General features: G+C 39.9%; 1 protein-coding gene across 1 annotated transcript in view; it reads left to right on the forward strand.

Moving 5' to 3' along the window:
- Positions 1-17,148, forward strand: part of LOC114449439 (xenotropic and polytropic retrovirus receptor 1 homolog) — a 29,319-nt gene that overhangs the window by 1,053 nt on the left and 11,118 nt on the right. The window contains exon 2 of the mRNA XM_028427118.1: positions 13,188-13,239. Within this exon, the coding sequence (XP_028282919.1) occupies positions 13,188-13,239 (52 nt within the window). The remainder of the gene's footprint in view (positions 1-13,187; positions 13,240-17,148) is intronic.

Below are 17,148 nucleotides of genomic sequence, written 5' to 3' on the forward strand. Positions count from 1 at the left end.
TCCTCGGAGAATGGCTGTTCAATCAAGCCAGTGAGTGCCATTATAAAGTAGCTGATCTGTGTGCTAGATACATTTATTACAGTTAATCAGTTTGTAATGAGTGCTCTATAATTAAGGAATGCGATAGGTCTTTGGACTTATATGTCATAACCACACAGGCTGAAAGATCTCAAAACATGCAAAAGCACTTGACACCAGCAAATTAAGTAAACATGTTTGACACATCCAGTGCATGGATTTCTGTTGGGGAAATGTTTTGGGGAACACCTCTATATAAATCTTTCAGATTTTTTTTTTAATTTGGCAGGAAGGTAAACTATTTAGCAACTAACAAGCATAGTTTGTTTGATTTTCTGACCTGCAATCCTCTGCACAGAGAAGACTTTTACACAAGTGAGCATGTGTTGTTCCACAAAATGTGGAAATATTGCAGTCACAATTGTGGGTTTTACACAAAAATAATACAGTGAGCACGGTCTTCTGCCATATTTATTCTACATGTAAGCATGTGTCGTTGACTGAGTCGTTACACAAGAGTGGTCAATACTTCAGGCTGAGGAGTTGTACAGTGAATGATAAGATGAGACACATTCAATAAAACCAATCGGTTTACTTGCATCGGCAGAATGATGCTAGTAACTCTAAAGTCGTGGAAATGTAGTCGAGCTAAGCATTTTAACAAGACTAAATATGACCGTACAGCTGCTGGCAAGTGCAAAGTGCTGCTTCTTTTGCTTTATGAGCTTTAGGCCATTACAACAGAAAATATATACATAAAGTATGTTTCCCGTCTTTGTGTTTGAGCTACTATAAAGTTAATTTTATCCAGCTGATATTATCTGCTGCTTTTGATGTTTCACAGCAAAATCCAAATGGCCAGTTCACATAAGAACCAAGTCCAGAACCTACACCTCATACCAAAAACAATTGCTCCATCATATATCAATTAGCATTAGCTGTTGTGATAGGCTTTGTAAATATGTATATAAGGTGCTATAATGTTTCATGATGAGCTGTACTCTATACCACATTGTTGTGGCTGGAATGCAGCTATCACGTTTCTGCCTGCAGGTAGTCCCCCTCTCTCTCAGTATCTGCATTTTCTTTTTCTTTTTTTTGGTGATGGTAGTTGCAGTGTTTTTTATAAGTCATGTGTCCGCTCTGCATCGTCATGTACTGATACAGCTCAGTGTCTCTGCAGCACGTTCTTTCTGGGTGTGGGGTTGCAAATGTACTAAAACCCCGACCTGTTACAGAGATCAGGGGATATATTTCATGTGTTTATGCTCTTTATTCCTAAGTCGTCTGCGTTCTTTCAGTTGTTCGGAGCCAGAGCTGTGTTTCTGGCTTGAAGTCAGAAGCTATCAGTCATTTCCTCTGCACCCCTGACACATTGTTTTAATCCTGTGTTCCTTTTGCAGCACAGTCACATTAAGCGTAGAGCCCAAGGTCCTTTGCTGTAGTTAGAAATACAGTCTGTTGTTAAAGGAGATTCAGCGGCCCTGTTCAGTGTCATATCAGCCCACAACCTTTACAGAATTCACCGCAGCTCAGCTCAGCTCCAGATATCCAAACAGCAATAAACAGCAAAGCCTCCAGTGAATTTAAAAGCTCCTGAAATGGAAACCTGCCGTTAGGTCGTGCGACATTTTTTGAAACGTTGCTTTCAAGACAAACAGGAAAGCAAATGCAAATACAAGCTGATGTTTAAAGACACTAGGAATGCATGAGGATAGATTACTTTCTGCCAGTATTGTCAAACTCATTTTGGCCAATACACATATTGTACACCTAATATCAGCAACACATTTCGTCTCTAGCAATATTAACGTATCAAGATAAATGTGTGATTTGGCTTCTTCTCCTATGAGCAATAATGAGTGGTCCTTGTGAATAGTATGTTCTTGGTTTTTAAGAAAAACATGTCACCATACCACATACTTTGCCTGATGTGCTCGCACCCTCGTGTCGGGAGCACAGTGAGCATTCGTTGGGTCTATGCATTTGTGCTTAGCCAATAGGCATATTTGTGCAGTATTAGTTTATTTATTTCCTGCTCAAAGTTGCAGATGTCAAGAATAAGACAAACCAAACCTTATTATGTGTTAGGGTTTTTGCACTGCAAGGCCACGATAGAGACAGAGCACAACAGTTCATACTCCTAAAGCTCACCAACAACGACTGGACCCCTATTAAATTCAGATTTCTCCATCAACGTATTTATGTTCGCGTAAAATGTCTACCTGCTAATGTTTGCAATATGTGAGCAAGTTACCGCAGCTAGCCATAGCACATAAAACTGCACAGCTTTGGGATTTGTCTACACTCCGCTATATTGCACGTTGTCATTATGCATTAGCTTAATGTACAGATCCTGCCTAAAACTGCCTAAATACAACTGACATTTAGAAATTTAAATTCTCTGTTCTATGATTCCGAAGTAGTAAATCTGCTGTCTTGGTAGTAAATCTTAGCAGACCAAATTATAAGCACCCAATACTAATTCACTGGATTGCATCCCCTTTAGTGTGGGTGGAACCTAAATGCACTCTGTCTCCATATAAGTTGTGTTGTTTAACATACCCCTGAGACAATTAATGTGATCCTTGAAGTGCAGTTGGAGTCATAGGTGAATTAGTTTAAAAGCTCTGCAGATGTCCAAACGCTGATCAGCAGTTGGTATTTCTCCTCGGGAGGCTATCACAAAGGAATCAATTTTCTATTTGATCATGACAATGTTATGAGTGCAGTTGTGGATTTCATTGCTGTAGGACTGTTTGTCCCACACTACAGTTGTAGTGTAGGTCTGAGCTAAGCTGCTACAGTCCACTACGTGGTGTCTTTGAGGAAAACTGTTTTGCACTTGTATGTGTTGCTACAGAAGTTTCACATGGACTCAGTTTTCTCATGCCCCTGCAGAGTTCAGATACAGACCAGATGTAGCTTGTTGTTTCACCCAGCCGTAAATCTGGCCCTAGGCCCAGTTAGTTTTAGTTCCTGTGAAGATGTGGGACCCAGGCCTGTGAGATTTGCAGAGTCGTGCTGACCAGAGCTGTTATATGCATGTCACATTTTCTGGTGGCAGCTGTGTTGTTTGTGTCAGACTCCTAGTAGCAGGTCAGTTTAATAAACAGCGGTATACCTTGAGCGGTCATTATACAATCTGTGCTTAAATGAAGAAGACAATCAGATTCTTTGTTTTTATGCTGTTTCAAACCTGCAGTATTTCATTACAGAATATTGACATTCCAATACTGTGCAACATTTTTCTACATCAAAAATGTTTGATGTACCGTATTCATTTTCAGCCTTCACAATAGAACCGACAGTGTTGACACACTGCTTACATTTAAACCTGTGAGGAAAGCAGCTTTATTTAACTCAACAGATTTCTAGCATGACTGCCAGACAGGAACAATTAGACAATAAATGCCTGATGGTCATTTGAATGACTCGGCAGTCTCATTGACTGTCTGATTGGATGACTACATGACTGGAGTGTCCAGTCAGTCTTGGTTGTGTTGTCATTAAAAGTTAGAGGACTGTGGTCTGATCATTGTCAGCAGCAGTTAAATTTCTGTTTAAATATTTAAAATTGTCAGTGTTTAATGTAAATTAGAAAATCATGTGTGAACTGGTAGATTTATGTTGAATTAGATATCGCACATGGAGTTGCCACCAGTGTTAATTTTGGCAGCAATTTCTGATTTAGTTTTTATTCTAGTCTTGTGACTAAAATGTCATTTGATTTTAGTCACGTTTTAGTCATCAACATTTTTTAACTTTTAGTGTAGTTTTAGTCGACTAAATATCAAATAATTTTAGTCGACTAAAATTCTATGATATATATTTTTTGGCTAGAGGTTTGAAGTGCAATAAAAACAGGCACAGCTTTAACTTTTGTTATTTGAAACAAACACCTCTTTATTTAATTGCTACGACCTTTTCACAAAAGAACCAATGAACAGTGAGCTGCTCTCCCTGAATACACTGTTCAGTCATGACCTTCTTCATGAATACGCCATAACTACAGCAAAATAATCCACTGACAACTTAGAAACAGGTCGCATGCTGTAAAACCATCAGCAGCAGTGTCTTCATTTATAGATTTTGTCACGTGTATCTTTGAACGGAAGTTAAGATGACTCGTCTGCAAATGTCGCTTCAGGTTTATTGTGTTTTTACCGCTGATAGTCGCTCTCCGCACGGTTTGCAAACCGTCCTGTTTGTCTTGACATCAAACGTGTCCGTGTGTCTGTTCTTCTTCTGTGTTGTGTTACCATGCATGAGTACGCCTTCTTCCAGCATCACGGGGTAACGTCCTTATGCAGAGAGATCACTTCTGATTGACTCTCTGCCGCCGTGTCCCCATTCAACCCTCCCTTCCACAAACAAAATTTGCTCTGATTGGATCTCGTCTCCATCAATAATTTCGACTCGTTTTTATTCGTTGACGAAAGTGTCAGTACATTTCATCTTCGTTTTTGGCACCATGCGTTAGTTTATTTAGTTATCGTCTCATTTTTATCAGCAAACCAAGGTTGTTAACGAAAACTATGACGAAAATGATTCATCAACAAAATTAACACTGGTTGCCACCAAGAGAAAATCAGTTGTTAGATACTAAGATTAAGCTTTGCCTTATATGTCTAATGGCTATTTAACACAGAAAGCTGTTGTTGGTCTTTAAAGCCTCTGATAGTCCATGAACACACCATGTGTCACATATGGTTCATAAGTTTACCGTGTCACATTTCATTACAGCTATCTTATCCTAAATGTCTTAATTTCAAATCAAAAGTTTAAAATGAACTATTTTGAACTAAAAAATGCTGTTAAGAAGAAAAAAACATGTAAAACACTCCACTGTGGACAGTAAAAATCATGAACGACTTACTTGTGACCAGCAGTCACATGACAAAAAAAATCAGCAAGTTTGGGGCTGATCTGCAGGCCTTCTGGGAAAAAGAGTGAAAAACAATGGCATGTTTGAGTTAACTCTTCTTGTGCTGTATTCGTGCTGTTTCCATAGCAGTGCAGGACTATATATATTGCAGTGATAAGAATAAGCCCACACTGGCTGAACATGTGACAGGAGGGAAAAATGCCCTTCAACCGCTCAAACAGTTTCATCAAGATATCAGTGAATAAAAAGCATCAACTGTGTCATGTGATAGGTGATGATATTAAATGGAAGGAGAAATGAAATGGGCACATGTACTGCAGTGGGTCATTAGTTAGTTGGACAGATTAAAGGTGGCATGAAAACTACCTTTCATGCCTACGGTACTCTGGGTTTTCTACATTTGTGTTGACCAAGAGCCTTGTATTGTTCAATGGCCATGGGACAGTTTGCTTTATAGTTATGCTGGTGGTGTATTTCTGGACTGTATCAGTGTACACTTAACATAAAGCACCACAACTCCTTTATTAGAAGGGTAATTTGAACAGTAAATCGACCACAAAGTATGTTAATGATAGCTATTGTGGTTTGTAGTAGTGCCCTTTGCAGCAGTCATTTAATTGGAAGCTTTAAGTCATTGCTATAGTCATTCCTATTTTGTCATAGCGTGTTACTTTCTTACTGTAGCAGCAGAAAGATCATTTCTACAGTGAGCAGTAGGGATGCACCATCTAAGGCACCTCACGTTTCAATTCGATTGCGATTCAGCGATTAAAACAATTATTGATGCACCCTGATTCATCTTTTTTATAGTTTGTTTTTTTTCCTCACTCTGTAGCTACTGTGTAAATACCATTAATTGAGTGTTTGAGAGGCCACAAACACATTGACTACATTAAGCTGTCGCTCTGCCAGAACAAGAGGATGCATGCGCTGACACAAAAATCTGTTTGCCCACTTATCTAAATCTATGGGGCATAGGCAAATGAAGACAAATTATTCACAGTAAATGAATCATCTTTTTCAGAACAAAATTGGATCATTTCCCACTGCACACCACTGTGGAGCTCTAAGGCACAGACGAGAATCCTCTGTGAGATGAGATGTTTTAGCACGGCAGTACTGTGATGTGAACGTGACTAAAATGTTTCTACTCTGCAGCCCTCAGAGCCCTAACCCCTAATACTGTGTCATTAGCGGCCGCCATCTTTTGGTCTGCGGTCCGCTCCCTAATCTGTCCAAGCGCAACATGCTCTGTTTTTATTTAGTTCCACTATTGAAATAATCGATTATTGAACATTTATTAATCGATGCTGAATCATCACGTGTCAGGTGGTGATTACTCTATGAATCAATTTATCCATATGCCGCTGTGGTGTACGTTAGGTGTACATTTTCCTATAATATTTACGCTCTTTTCGTTTTCTCAGTCAACACAACAGCGAAGTGGTGGAAGCCGCAGCAGACTGGATTCATGGGAAGTTAATTTGCTGATGGTAGCTGGTTTCAGGTGGAGTGTAGGGAACAGAGAAGCTGACAAAAATAAGGGTGTTTCTATTTGCAGTCAGCAGACACTTACAGAGGCCTCTGGAGCACTTCATTAAACACTCTCACTTATGTCAGTCAGTTTTTAAATGAAATTAGTAGTTAGTCTAAGTTAGTAATTAGTCTTCTCATTTATATTTTACAATTTTGGTTGTGTTTTATAGGGTGAAAATTAGCATCTGTAGCGTCTAGCGTCTGTACCAAATTCCATTTGGTAGGATCTAAAGGTTCGATTTAATGTTGAATTACTATTGGTTGTTATTATGGTTTTCTTGAGGCAAGGTGTCTTTGGCAAGTATCAATGTGTTGCAGATGGGACTGCATGACCTGATCAAAACTGCCACCAGTAAAGTTAGCACAGCTGATAGTAGAGCTGCTAACTGTCTCTACCCAGCAACAGTGACGTGATAAACATTACGAGCATCTATCTCAGCGTCTGCAGGCAAAAAAATCACTCGGAATGTAGCATGACCAATTCATTTGTCATGTTTGCATATTAATACATTTCACTTGCATAAGCAAACAAGATTATAGCAAACAGCAGAGGGTGTGTTTTTGTCAGCCTGCTCACTGGTTATCTCCTCCCAGCTGGTCTCTGTGTTACAGATAGTCATGTAAATGTGCACCTGATAATCATGATGTTTTGTTACTGTACAAGCTTGGTGGTTGTTGTGATTAAAGTATTATTGAGACACAACTCGTGCTGTGAGATTGTCTTTCCTGACATTTTAAAATGCTTGATGGCAGAATGTTAAAAAAAAAACAGCCAGAAAGCAACAAAACACGAAGAATGTATATTGAGAAATGTAGCTGATGAAGGACTTTGAAGCACAAGAGAAGGCAGATGGAAAATGACGCTGTATCTCATGTGCAGAAGGGGTTTTGCCTTTAAAAAGACAGATGGATGAAAGAAGGGAGTACTGAAAACTTCCCAAGGGTAGTATCAAAAGTTCATCATGAATGTCTGGTCATATTTGTAGTGCTAAATACTTGATGTTTATCTCCTTTTGTCAAAAGAAAAAGTTTAAATAATGCTCCACCCTGGTCGTAAACTCCAGCTGGTTCTGTGAACCTTGGGATTACAGACTGAACTTTGACATTTCACTTCAGCACAAATTAGAAACGGTGAATGAAGGTTGTGGAAAGTACACCTAAGAAGAACAAACACTGGAGGTTTGGCTTCTACAGTTCACACCTGGCAGTGGCTTTTTGTTTTGCCCTGTTAATATGATACAGTATATTCATGCGTGACCGATGAACATTTGACACCTGGTAAATATGACAGGGTCATGTGATATTTGCGTGAACACCAGTTGTGTCTCCATGTTTGGGTAATTCTGTTCGGAAGGGGACAGGCTTTATCAGCCCGTTTGGATACATTTAGTCCTGATAGGACTTCAGTGAAGCTGGCCAGGCTTTATCTGTGTTTCTGTGTTTTAAGTCCAGCTCGTTGTAATGCCGCTTGAAGCAGAATATGGTCATAGAAGACAGATGCTGATTTTGCTGGTCACTGATCTGATTAGGACAGAAAGCAAAACTTAATGGATTGATGAAAGGAAAGCAGGAGGGACAAAAGAGAGGGGAAGAAGTGAACATAAACTCAGAGGTCACTCAGAGGTGTGGACAGAGTGTTGTGACTTTCTTATAATTAGATTCATCCATAGAAGGATGCTGAAATTAACTGTAGAAACAAGATTAAAAGAGAGGAGAGCAGATAATCTGACATTTCTAAAGACTATTGTAATAATCCCCATACAGACGCTAATTAGACCACTGTCCTGAAACAGAGGGAAACATGGAGGATGAGGGAAAAAGCTTAAGAAAGAGAAGAAGTGGGTGAAAAGGTCAGGGGGATGTGAAAAGACTGACCTGAGTGCTGGTGACATTGGCTACCACCTGACTAGTATTAGAGGATCACATACTCAAACTCATGCAAAGTGACACACATGCATACATCACATGTAGAGGTCCCAGTTCTCATTCCTTCTCTCTGCTCTCTGCTGATTACCTCAGACGGCCATTATGATGCTCCCTAAAATATTTGAGTTAGACTTTTAGGCGCCATGACTATGTTGCTGACCTTTATTGATATTGAATGTTCCTAAAAGATCATTCAAAAGATGCTGTAGTTTGTATCCCCCCAGAGCGTTGTGGGACTGTGTTGGAAAGGCATCCTCTGCATTTGACCCCCTTGACTTTTAGGAACAGTGTGAAGCTATTTCAGAAAGCTGCCTATTTAGTCATCTTTTTACTAAACATTTGAGTCCCCACATAGCTGAAAGAATTGCTCAGTCAGATGTTAATGCTGAGCGAAGCTGCTAGTTTGGCTTTATTTTGCGTCATTTGTGCGTCAGCGGTGATATCACTGTTCGGCAGCAAACATATCTCCTTGCTTGTTAGGATTTTGGGGCCACTTTCTGCTTTCTGCTGCAACACCCTTGCAGGATTGACATTTAAAAAAACATGCAGCTCTTTCATATCTCCTTCTGCTCTTTGCGTTCAAGCTGGTAAAGCCAACACTAACCAAAAAAAAATGAGAAACAACCCAGAGAACTAAGAACGCAAATGCAAGTATAATCCAGTTATGACTCATATAATCCTTTTGACAGTTTGGTGTCAAGATATGAAATGTTTGTCTCCTCGTGGGTGGGGGTTAGACAAAATAGAAGGGGGGCTGAGAGAAGGGAAAGGCATGCATGAATAAGATTAGGTGAAGGAGCAGGAAAGTGGGCGGAGAAAGAGACGACTGGGGGTCTTATGATTTGAAAATAAATGTAAAAAGGCAGACCAGACTTGAGAAAATGAAGGAATTTAGGAAAACACTAGAAAGAAAGTAAATAGAATAGAAAGAAATAGGTGGATGTATATCCGATCTTGCAGATTTGCAGTCAGCTTGCTGCGGTACACCAGCCTGTGGTTGGTGATGGCTATTAGCTGTGTGTTAAAGGTGTGTGTCAGAGGAGAGAGGGAATGCCCTTGACTGAGGCCAGCGAGAGGCTAAGAGCACTGAGGTGATGAGGCAGAGGGAGTGCAAGGGCAAAGGACAGAAGTAGGGTAATCTGTTAGGATAAGCAGAGCTGCCCTCCTTGCTGTTGAGCTGTGTGTGTTTTGTTTTGGAAACTTGCATGACAGCACATGCTGAGCCAGCCGACTGACCACACACGCATCCTCCAGGCCAGAGCAAAAGTGTAGGAAAGCATGTTGTTTAGGGTTGTGTTTATTGCTGATGATAGCATGACATCAGGCAAGCAAAGCACTGCGTCACCGTACCTTATTGTCAAGAAAGTGTGTGCTGTTCAGACGTTAGAGCATATACACAGCCAAAACACAACTTTTCATTTTTCATTAGATGTAGAGCACTAAAACCAGTTTTTAGGTCTAAAGGTCATAAAGGCTCCCGTGCAGTTTAAGTGTAGACCCCACTGGACACATAGGACTCTTTATTAGGAACGGCATACTTTGCTGACTTGTTAGTGTCATGGACTCCACATGTAGTGGAGGAATCACAGTTTGAAATTGATAATTATATGCGTCCTTAATGTTCTGGAGTTTTGTGCATTTGCATGTTTTTAAGTTGCAGTGTGTTGAGCTCTCTCCACAGCTACTGCCATAACCAATACTAGCAAGGAATGCACAGTAAAAGAACATTCAAGTCAATGGCTTTCATCAAACCACTGCAATGATAATCTTAGTGTGACAGATGACATATAGCTCACCTGGTAGAATGGGCGCCCCAGAAAATGAGGGTAAAGGGCAATTTTGGTCTGTGAGCTTTTTCTGCGTCATTCCCCTAACCCTACCCCAATTACTCCCCGTCTCTCCACTGTCAGGGGTCAGGGTTAAAATGAAAAGGTTAACAGTCAACTACTGACTTCAAACTCAGCACTGTGCTTTCTTGAGTCCACAGCAACACAGGCTAAGTGTAAATATGTTCAACACCCAAGAACTAATAACTGATTACTATTACAACCAAAGGTCTTTTTAATTAGTAAATAATGTTTTCCTACTCATTATCTGTCATAACTCCATATTAATAGAATCTAGAATCTTTTGCAGGTCACTGCTACTTTAAAGCAACTGTAAAATTTAAGGGTATTTAACATCAAATTATGCAAAGTGCATAATTTTTGATGTTTCCAGGTACATTCACAAAGTTTATTTTTTAATAGTTAGCCAGCAGTAGCCACAATCTGTAACTATGCTGCTTAAAAATATTAATTTCTAAACCTCATGCAAGTCTATTCAGTCTATAAGTCTATTCACAACATTGCATCAAAAGAATACAGCATAGTTGAATTGTAAACGGTGATTGCCGGTTTATGTCATTCTCTGTCTGTGTGTTTCCCACACTGCATGTTGGGAAATGTGGGGTGAGCATGGCTCCCTTGTGGAAATGTGGTATTAGGCCTGACTTGGGATTTAGTTTCTGTTCTGCTCATGCGCCTTTTTGTGAAAAGAAGCGATTTTTCTCTGTGGTGAAAGAAAATGTAGTGAGAGCAGAGGGGCTGATAGGAATGTTTGCTGTGAAAGAGGCTCACTGTGGTGGACTTTCTATCCTAACCATGTTTGGAAACTGCTCTCTGTCTCCTCGGCATTAATTTCTCAGGTTACAGTGACAAGCAGTTTTGTATCGATTGTATGGCTTTGTTTTTATAGTCGATGAAGAATCCTTGTTACTCCATCAGCATGCAGAACAGGATTTAAGGTTAGGTGCTGTCTACCTGGGTTAAAAATAGTGCTGCAGTCTGACCTGTCAAAATATCAGAGCAATAAGAAGATCATACAATGTTCATAACTGCCTTTGTATTGACTGTTTGATCATTTCCCTGTGTTGTTTGTTGTAAGTGTTGATGTTGTTTACATGGTTGTAGAGATCGCCCTGGTGAGTCCAGGCTGGCTGTGTGGGCTGTAGCTTGACCTTGACTTGCTCTGCTGTTTTGCTGCAGAAGCAAGTTTGTCCCACTCTGCCGCTCTTTGACTGGCTGGCAGGCTGGCTGGCACACAGTGAACCCATTGTGGTCTTGTACCCTGCTGGCATTCTGAAACACTGACTGACTGACCACTCTACTATCCAACCCCTGAGCAAGAGCGGATGAAAGAGGGCGACTGTCCTTCTGTCCTGCTGGTGCTCATTGACACTGAATGACTGCTGTCTACTCCCCTCTCCACAGCAGTGGTATACACTGCAGATTTACTAGCATGAAGGAGACCGACAGACCCATGGACTTTACTGCTCGCAGTATAAAGGAAAAGGAAAATAACAAAATGCATCAGTACAATGCTAACGTGCCCATCCACCCACCAGACCAAAATATTTAAAATCTGTTACATCTCTTCTGCCTTTTTTTTAATAAGCCACGTAAATGGCGCAATGCCTTCAGATGCTGTCAGACGAGGTGTTAGTTATTAGTTATGTGTGTAGTATCTGAAACAAGCTGGCTATACAGGGAGAATCTTGCACCACAGCAGCATTGACTTTATGTTGTGATATTGCTGTGTTCTCTGTAACTGTGTTTTCATTCATCCGAAATGTTATAGTACAGGACGTCCTTTTTCAGGGTGAACCCGTTCAGTATGACCTGTAATTTAAACAAAAGTGCGAGCGTCGAAGGGCGGCAGACAAAATGCAATTTCTAAATCTAACATGTCGACTTTAAACACTCAGAATAATTAAAAACGAACAAAAACATTGGACTTTGGCTGATCTGCAGGCTTTAGTTGATGTATGAATGTAGGAGATAGACATTCTGAATTCATGGAAGAAAACCTTGTTGTTTACAGACTAAGTTTCTATGGTTACACATTCAAAGTTATAAGGTACCTGATCTTCTGAAATAGGTTTAACTTTTTTCCCATTATTTAATCAGTAAACCCAAATTTTCCCTCCTTATTCTTAACATACTCAGTTTTCACTAAACCTGCTTTATGAAACGGGTCACAAGTAGAGCAGGGTGCACCATAAAGTGGCCCTGCCACGTTAGATTCCAGCCTGCAGCCTTTATACTGCTCGACATCCCCTCGTTTCTGCCCCCAGTCCTTCCCGTTTCTCCACTGTCATCAATTAAAGGCAAAAAAATATCTTAAAATGTGACGGCAGAGGAAAAACACCCAGAAACTGCTTGTGGTTCAGAGGGTTGACTATGAAATCAACACTATCATTTATCCAATAGCTTGTGTCCGTATAAACATTCTTTTCCGGCAGAAAAATGCTGCCTGGCGAGCACTTCATCTCAGCACTTGACTGAGGAAAAATTGCCGGTACATTGCTTGCGGTTTTGTTTCTATGACAACATTACTGTAAAAACCAACATGCAGTGATAAACATATTCCCACAAATGGGCTTGTTTTTTTGGTTTTGGTGCTTTAACTCCTCTGACATGTGTTACTGGTGACAAGTTCTGCCTATATAACTGTGTACGTAAAAAAACAACCGAGGAGATCAGCGCCTCTCTGTCAGGATGTTTGATTCAGAATGCTTGTTGCAGCTATACAAATCTTTTGTGCGATGCTAAATTTCCTGTCCCTGCTATAGAATTTACCAAAACATGATTTGAGTGAAGCAGTTCATCGTTAGAACAAAGTCAAAGTTAACACTTAACCTTCAAAATGCTCCAAATATTCTGCTCATTTGCAAAACATGGTTGATAAAAAAATATATTTAACATCAATGGCACAAACATTCACCCTTTAACCCTGTAATCTTACACGGTGTTTAATTTTCATGTTTTTGTGTCTGCAGGCTTTCAAAGAGATGCTGTATACTGCCCAAGACCAGGCCCCATCTATTGAAGGTAACACACACACATACACACACCGTGTGCCTAATTTACTTCGAGCACCAGATTTAGTTGTGTCTTCATTCGATAAAACAATGTTTTACTGTTTAGTTCTGCTTAGAGTATTTGTGTTGAGAAGCAGCGAGTTAGATGATTTAAACAGTTTGTCTGTAAGCGTGTGATCATTCGGCATCTTTAGACAATGGCCCCAGCAGACAAAATGCCACTCCTTCTCTTTGAGCCATGCAGCTTGATACCACCAATTATTTTTATAGGAGACTACCTCATCCTGCATTATTGCTTAATTATGTGTCTACACTAACAACGGCCACAAAGTGACCAAATTTAAGGCCCCAAAGTCTCTTAAAACATCTTAAAACCAGTTATCAGAGTCCTTTTTTCATCATGTAATGACAGGCCTCTTTTAAGTAATGCTAAACAACATGAGTGGCACAACACGTTTCCTTGGTATCTTTTCTTTTATCTTGTTTTTTCGACAGAACATTTCCATCTTAAAGGATCAAAAATAGGACATCATAATCTTAGAACAAACCATGATTGCAGCATACTCGCTACCTGTCTTGTTGGGCTTACAGAAGCTCATATAACTGCAGAGCACTTGTACTGTATATGACGTCACTTGTACATCTGCCAGCTGCGCATTGATCGATGCCATGTATTGGGCTGTTTGTGTTACGTGTTTCCATGAGAGGGTCATCAGACTTACTGACCCGCTCAGGGTTTGTCCTGTGAATTCACACAGTTCAGTTTTAAACCTTTAAGAATATTTTCGGCCTTCGTCTGTGCAAACCTTTGAGAGAAAAATCAGAAAGTTATTGAGTCTGGCAGTCAGTCTGTCTGCAGAATTAAAGGTAAAAGTTGTATTGTTACAAACTGGTGTGTGTAAATGCATGTCTTTGAAGCTGCGTATCATACTACCCACTATTCTTTCTGTATTTAATGCTGTCGACCTTAAGGGTTAGCTTTACTAGCAGAAGAGAATACAGCAGAATTATCAATAAATTAGACTTAAATTATATCGCTCTTTTGGTGCAGGTTAGTGCAATTTAAAGTGCTTCACAGATGATGATAGACTGATACACAGCAGAGCCAAAAAGACAACAAATAGATTAGAAGAAAAAATAATAGATAACAACACGAATAGGGTCGTTTTAGTTTTTATCTTTCTGCTCTAAAGACCAAGTGAGTTAGTGCACCAGCATCTGCTTATATTATATATATTTCTTGACAACTATTATAATCTCTGTTGTCGTGCTGTGATCAAGTCAGAACATGTCTTCATGTGATCTTTATCAAAACCTGCCTCTGAAATATGTACACACGTCACTCTGGGCCTGATATACAGGCATTATTTGTCCCTTAACTGTTTATTGATGTGTAAGTGTTACATGATGCGTGATAGAGATAATGGGGCTCTGCGGTGTGAGATGTATTTAACCCATAATGTATACCTACATGTTATGATCTGTCAGGATCCTATAAACAGTACATGATTCTTTTCCCTCTTTCCACGGAGTACCCATCTCATAATTACAAACTGTAAATGACTGTGTTAGGAGCCAGTATGTCAGGTAGGTGTTTAGCTTCTTAGCATTTTCCTTAACAGATGATTGTATTGCTTATGTACGCAGCAGCATCCAACATGTTTATTAAACTCAATTTTCACCATGTCCTGCTAATGTTTTCCAGTAATCCTCACACATGTTGCCATCATTGAGATGATAATGCGGTCGAGAGAGTAAAGTACAATCAATTATTGCTTTAACCTGTGTTTTGTTCTCTTTTGGACGACATCATCATGCTTAAGTAAAACCCTTCAGTGCTGTCAGCAGTTAAATTAAGGTTGTAGATGAGCATGTTTAGGTTGGAAGGTAACTCCAAAATACAAACCTGTTCAGAGAGTTGGTGTTGATGTGTTTGTGAGACCAGACAGACTGTATATTTTACAGTTGATCTAATTATATCCATTTTGTTGTTTTCACAGTTATTATCTTGCAGACCTTGTTTCTGACACTTTCCCCACTATATGGTGCTATGTTTGTTACATATGGAACAATAGTCACGTGTTTCACCTACTGGCATGATTCACACCTTGTTCCATTCTCCAAAAGTTGTCCCAACTATTGGTGCTCACACTGACTGCTATATTTACAGCAGCTCAGCTGACTACAATGTCTGGAAAGTGACTAATCTTGTGTACTTTAGTCTGGGGATTGTCTGGCGAACACCTGCTCATCCGAACTCTTCTTATGTCCAGGTTACATTATTTGCAGTATTGTATGTGGACATTGCTTTTAGATGGTTCATCAAAATCGAAAGACGTCTTTGATTTTAGGACTGGCAGGCAAGCAAACATCCCTGAACAGAGCAATGACCAATACACTCAATACAATTATTGCAAACCGACAATGTAGCAGAAGAGATCTAAAATTATTACATATCAACTGGCAGCATCCAGGGCCAAGTGCCAAAAACTGCAGTTCCTTCATTTACCACCTCAGGGGGGGCTCCAAAGGTGAGTCAGTCCCCATACACTATGCAATCACTGTGCAAGTTTACCCAGCTCCACATGTGATAGACTGCTTTCCCATTATTTGGATTAACCAGATCTTAGGCTGACTCGTGTTTTGCCAGCTGGCAGCAGCCAAAGCCTCCCAAGCTGCACCTCAAAACCACTCTTTTAAAATCGGGAAATAGGGAAGGTTAATTCATCTGTATTTAGAGGCTACCGGCATCTAGTGGCTAGTTGTGGTATTGCAGTGTATAAGTTAGCTTCAGGCTTAAGGTGAGTTTTAAAAAAAAAACAAGTCTCTGTTACCTACAGACATATGACCAGGGTTATTTTCTATGGAAGGAATCCAGAATGTCTTGTGTTGTCCACAGCACTGAGAATTTAATGTCCTTTTAAGGCTATGAATAACAAGTACGGGTAACACTGAAGGAAGAGGAGTTCCTAAAATATGTTATGAACTAACTAACACGTAATGCTGTTCATGCCCAGTAAGTCCTGTTTAAGTGTCTATGAGCAAAACACAGACCTGGACTGCTCCCTCCAAATGTGAATGTGTGTAATAGTGTCAAAGTAAAGCAGGGTGTTGCTGAAAAATAGAGCTAAAAACATCAATTGTCAAATGGAAAGTATAGCCTATTACTGAGAGACAGACATGTCATAATGATAATAATCATCATGACATGAGCTGAGACACAGAAAGAAAAGAGCAGAATAAGGCCAAAAAGGGATAAGGAGATTACTGCAGTCTGACTGTGGTGGCTGTTTGTGTATTTGTGCACAAGTGAGAGAGAGAGAGGTAGAGAATGAAAGAGAGAGAGGGAAGGAGGGAGTGGTTGGGACTCTCCAATTTAGTTAATTTGGTGTCTTGTCTTAAAGTAGCCAGTCTGAAACACAGTGAATCACTAAGTCTGCACAGTCTGACTCAAAACCACCTGCCCGGACTGTTGTTGACGTGACGGCGGGGACAAGTTAGCGGTTGAACACACAGGTTCTCTCTGTCCGCTGTTCAATTAAAGGTTACCAGAATCCGTCCTAGCATGAGATCTTAAGAGTGGAGAACAAAAAATTGATGTAAATTACAGGACTGAGTTCTGGTAAATGTATAAAAACAAAGTGTTTGGCTCACTGGGAGGAACAGGAATTAAACTTGTTGCCATGCTTTTAGGGATGCAAGTAAATACAACACTGATATCAACATTCTCCTCACAGTATTAATGTAAAAGTTAGTTAGATTTCAATCATAGATTTGATTTTAGTTTGTGCCAGTGCATGAAGATGTAGAGTAAATAGTGTTATGTTTTGATAGAGATTGTGAGATGTAGATTACAGGTTTAGTGATAATTGTTCTTGATTCAATTCACATTATTATACCAGGCAGCAAATACTCTCAG

This window comes from Parambassis ranga, chromosome 17 (assembly GCF_900634625.1).
Source record: "Parambassis ranga chromosome 17, fParRan2.1, whole genome shotgun sequence".
Taxonomy (NCBI): Eukaryota; Metazoa; Chordata; class Actinopteri; family Ambassidae; genus Parambassis; species Parambassis ranga.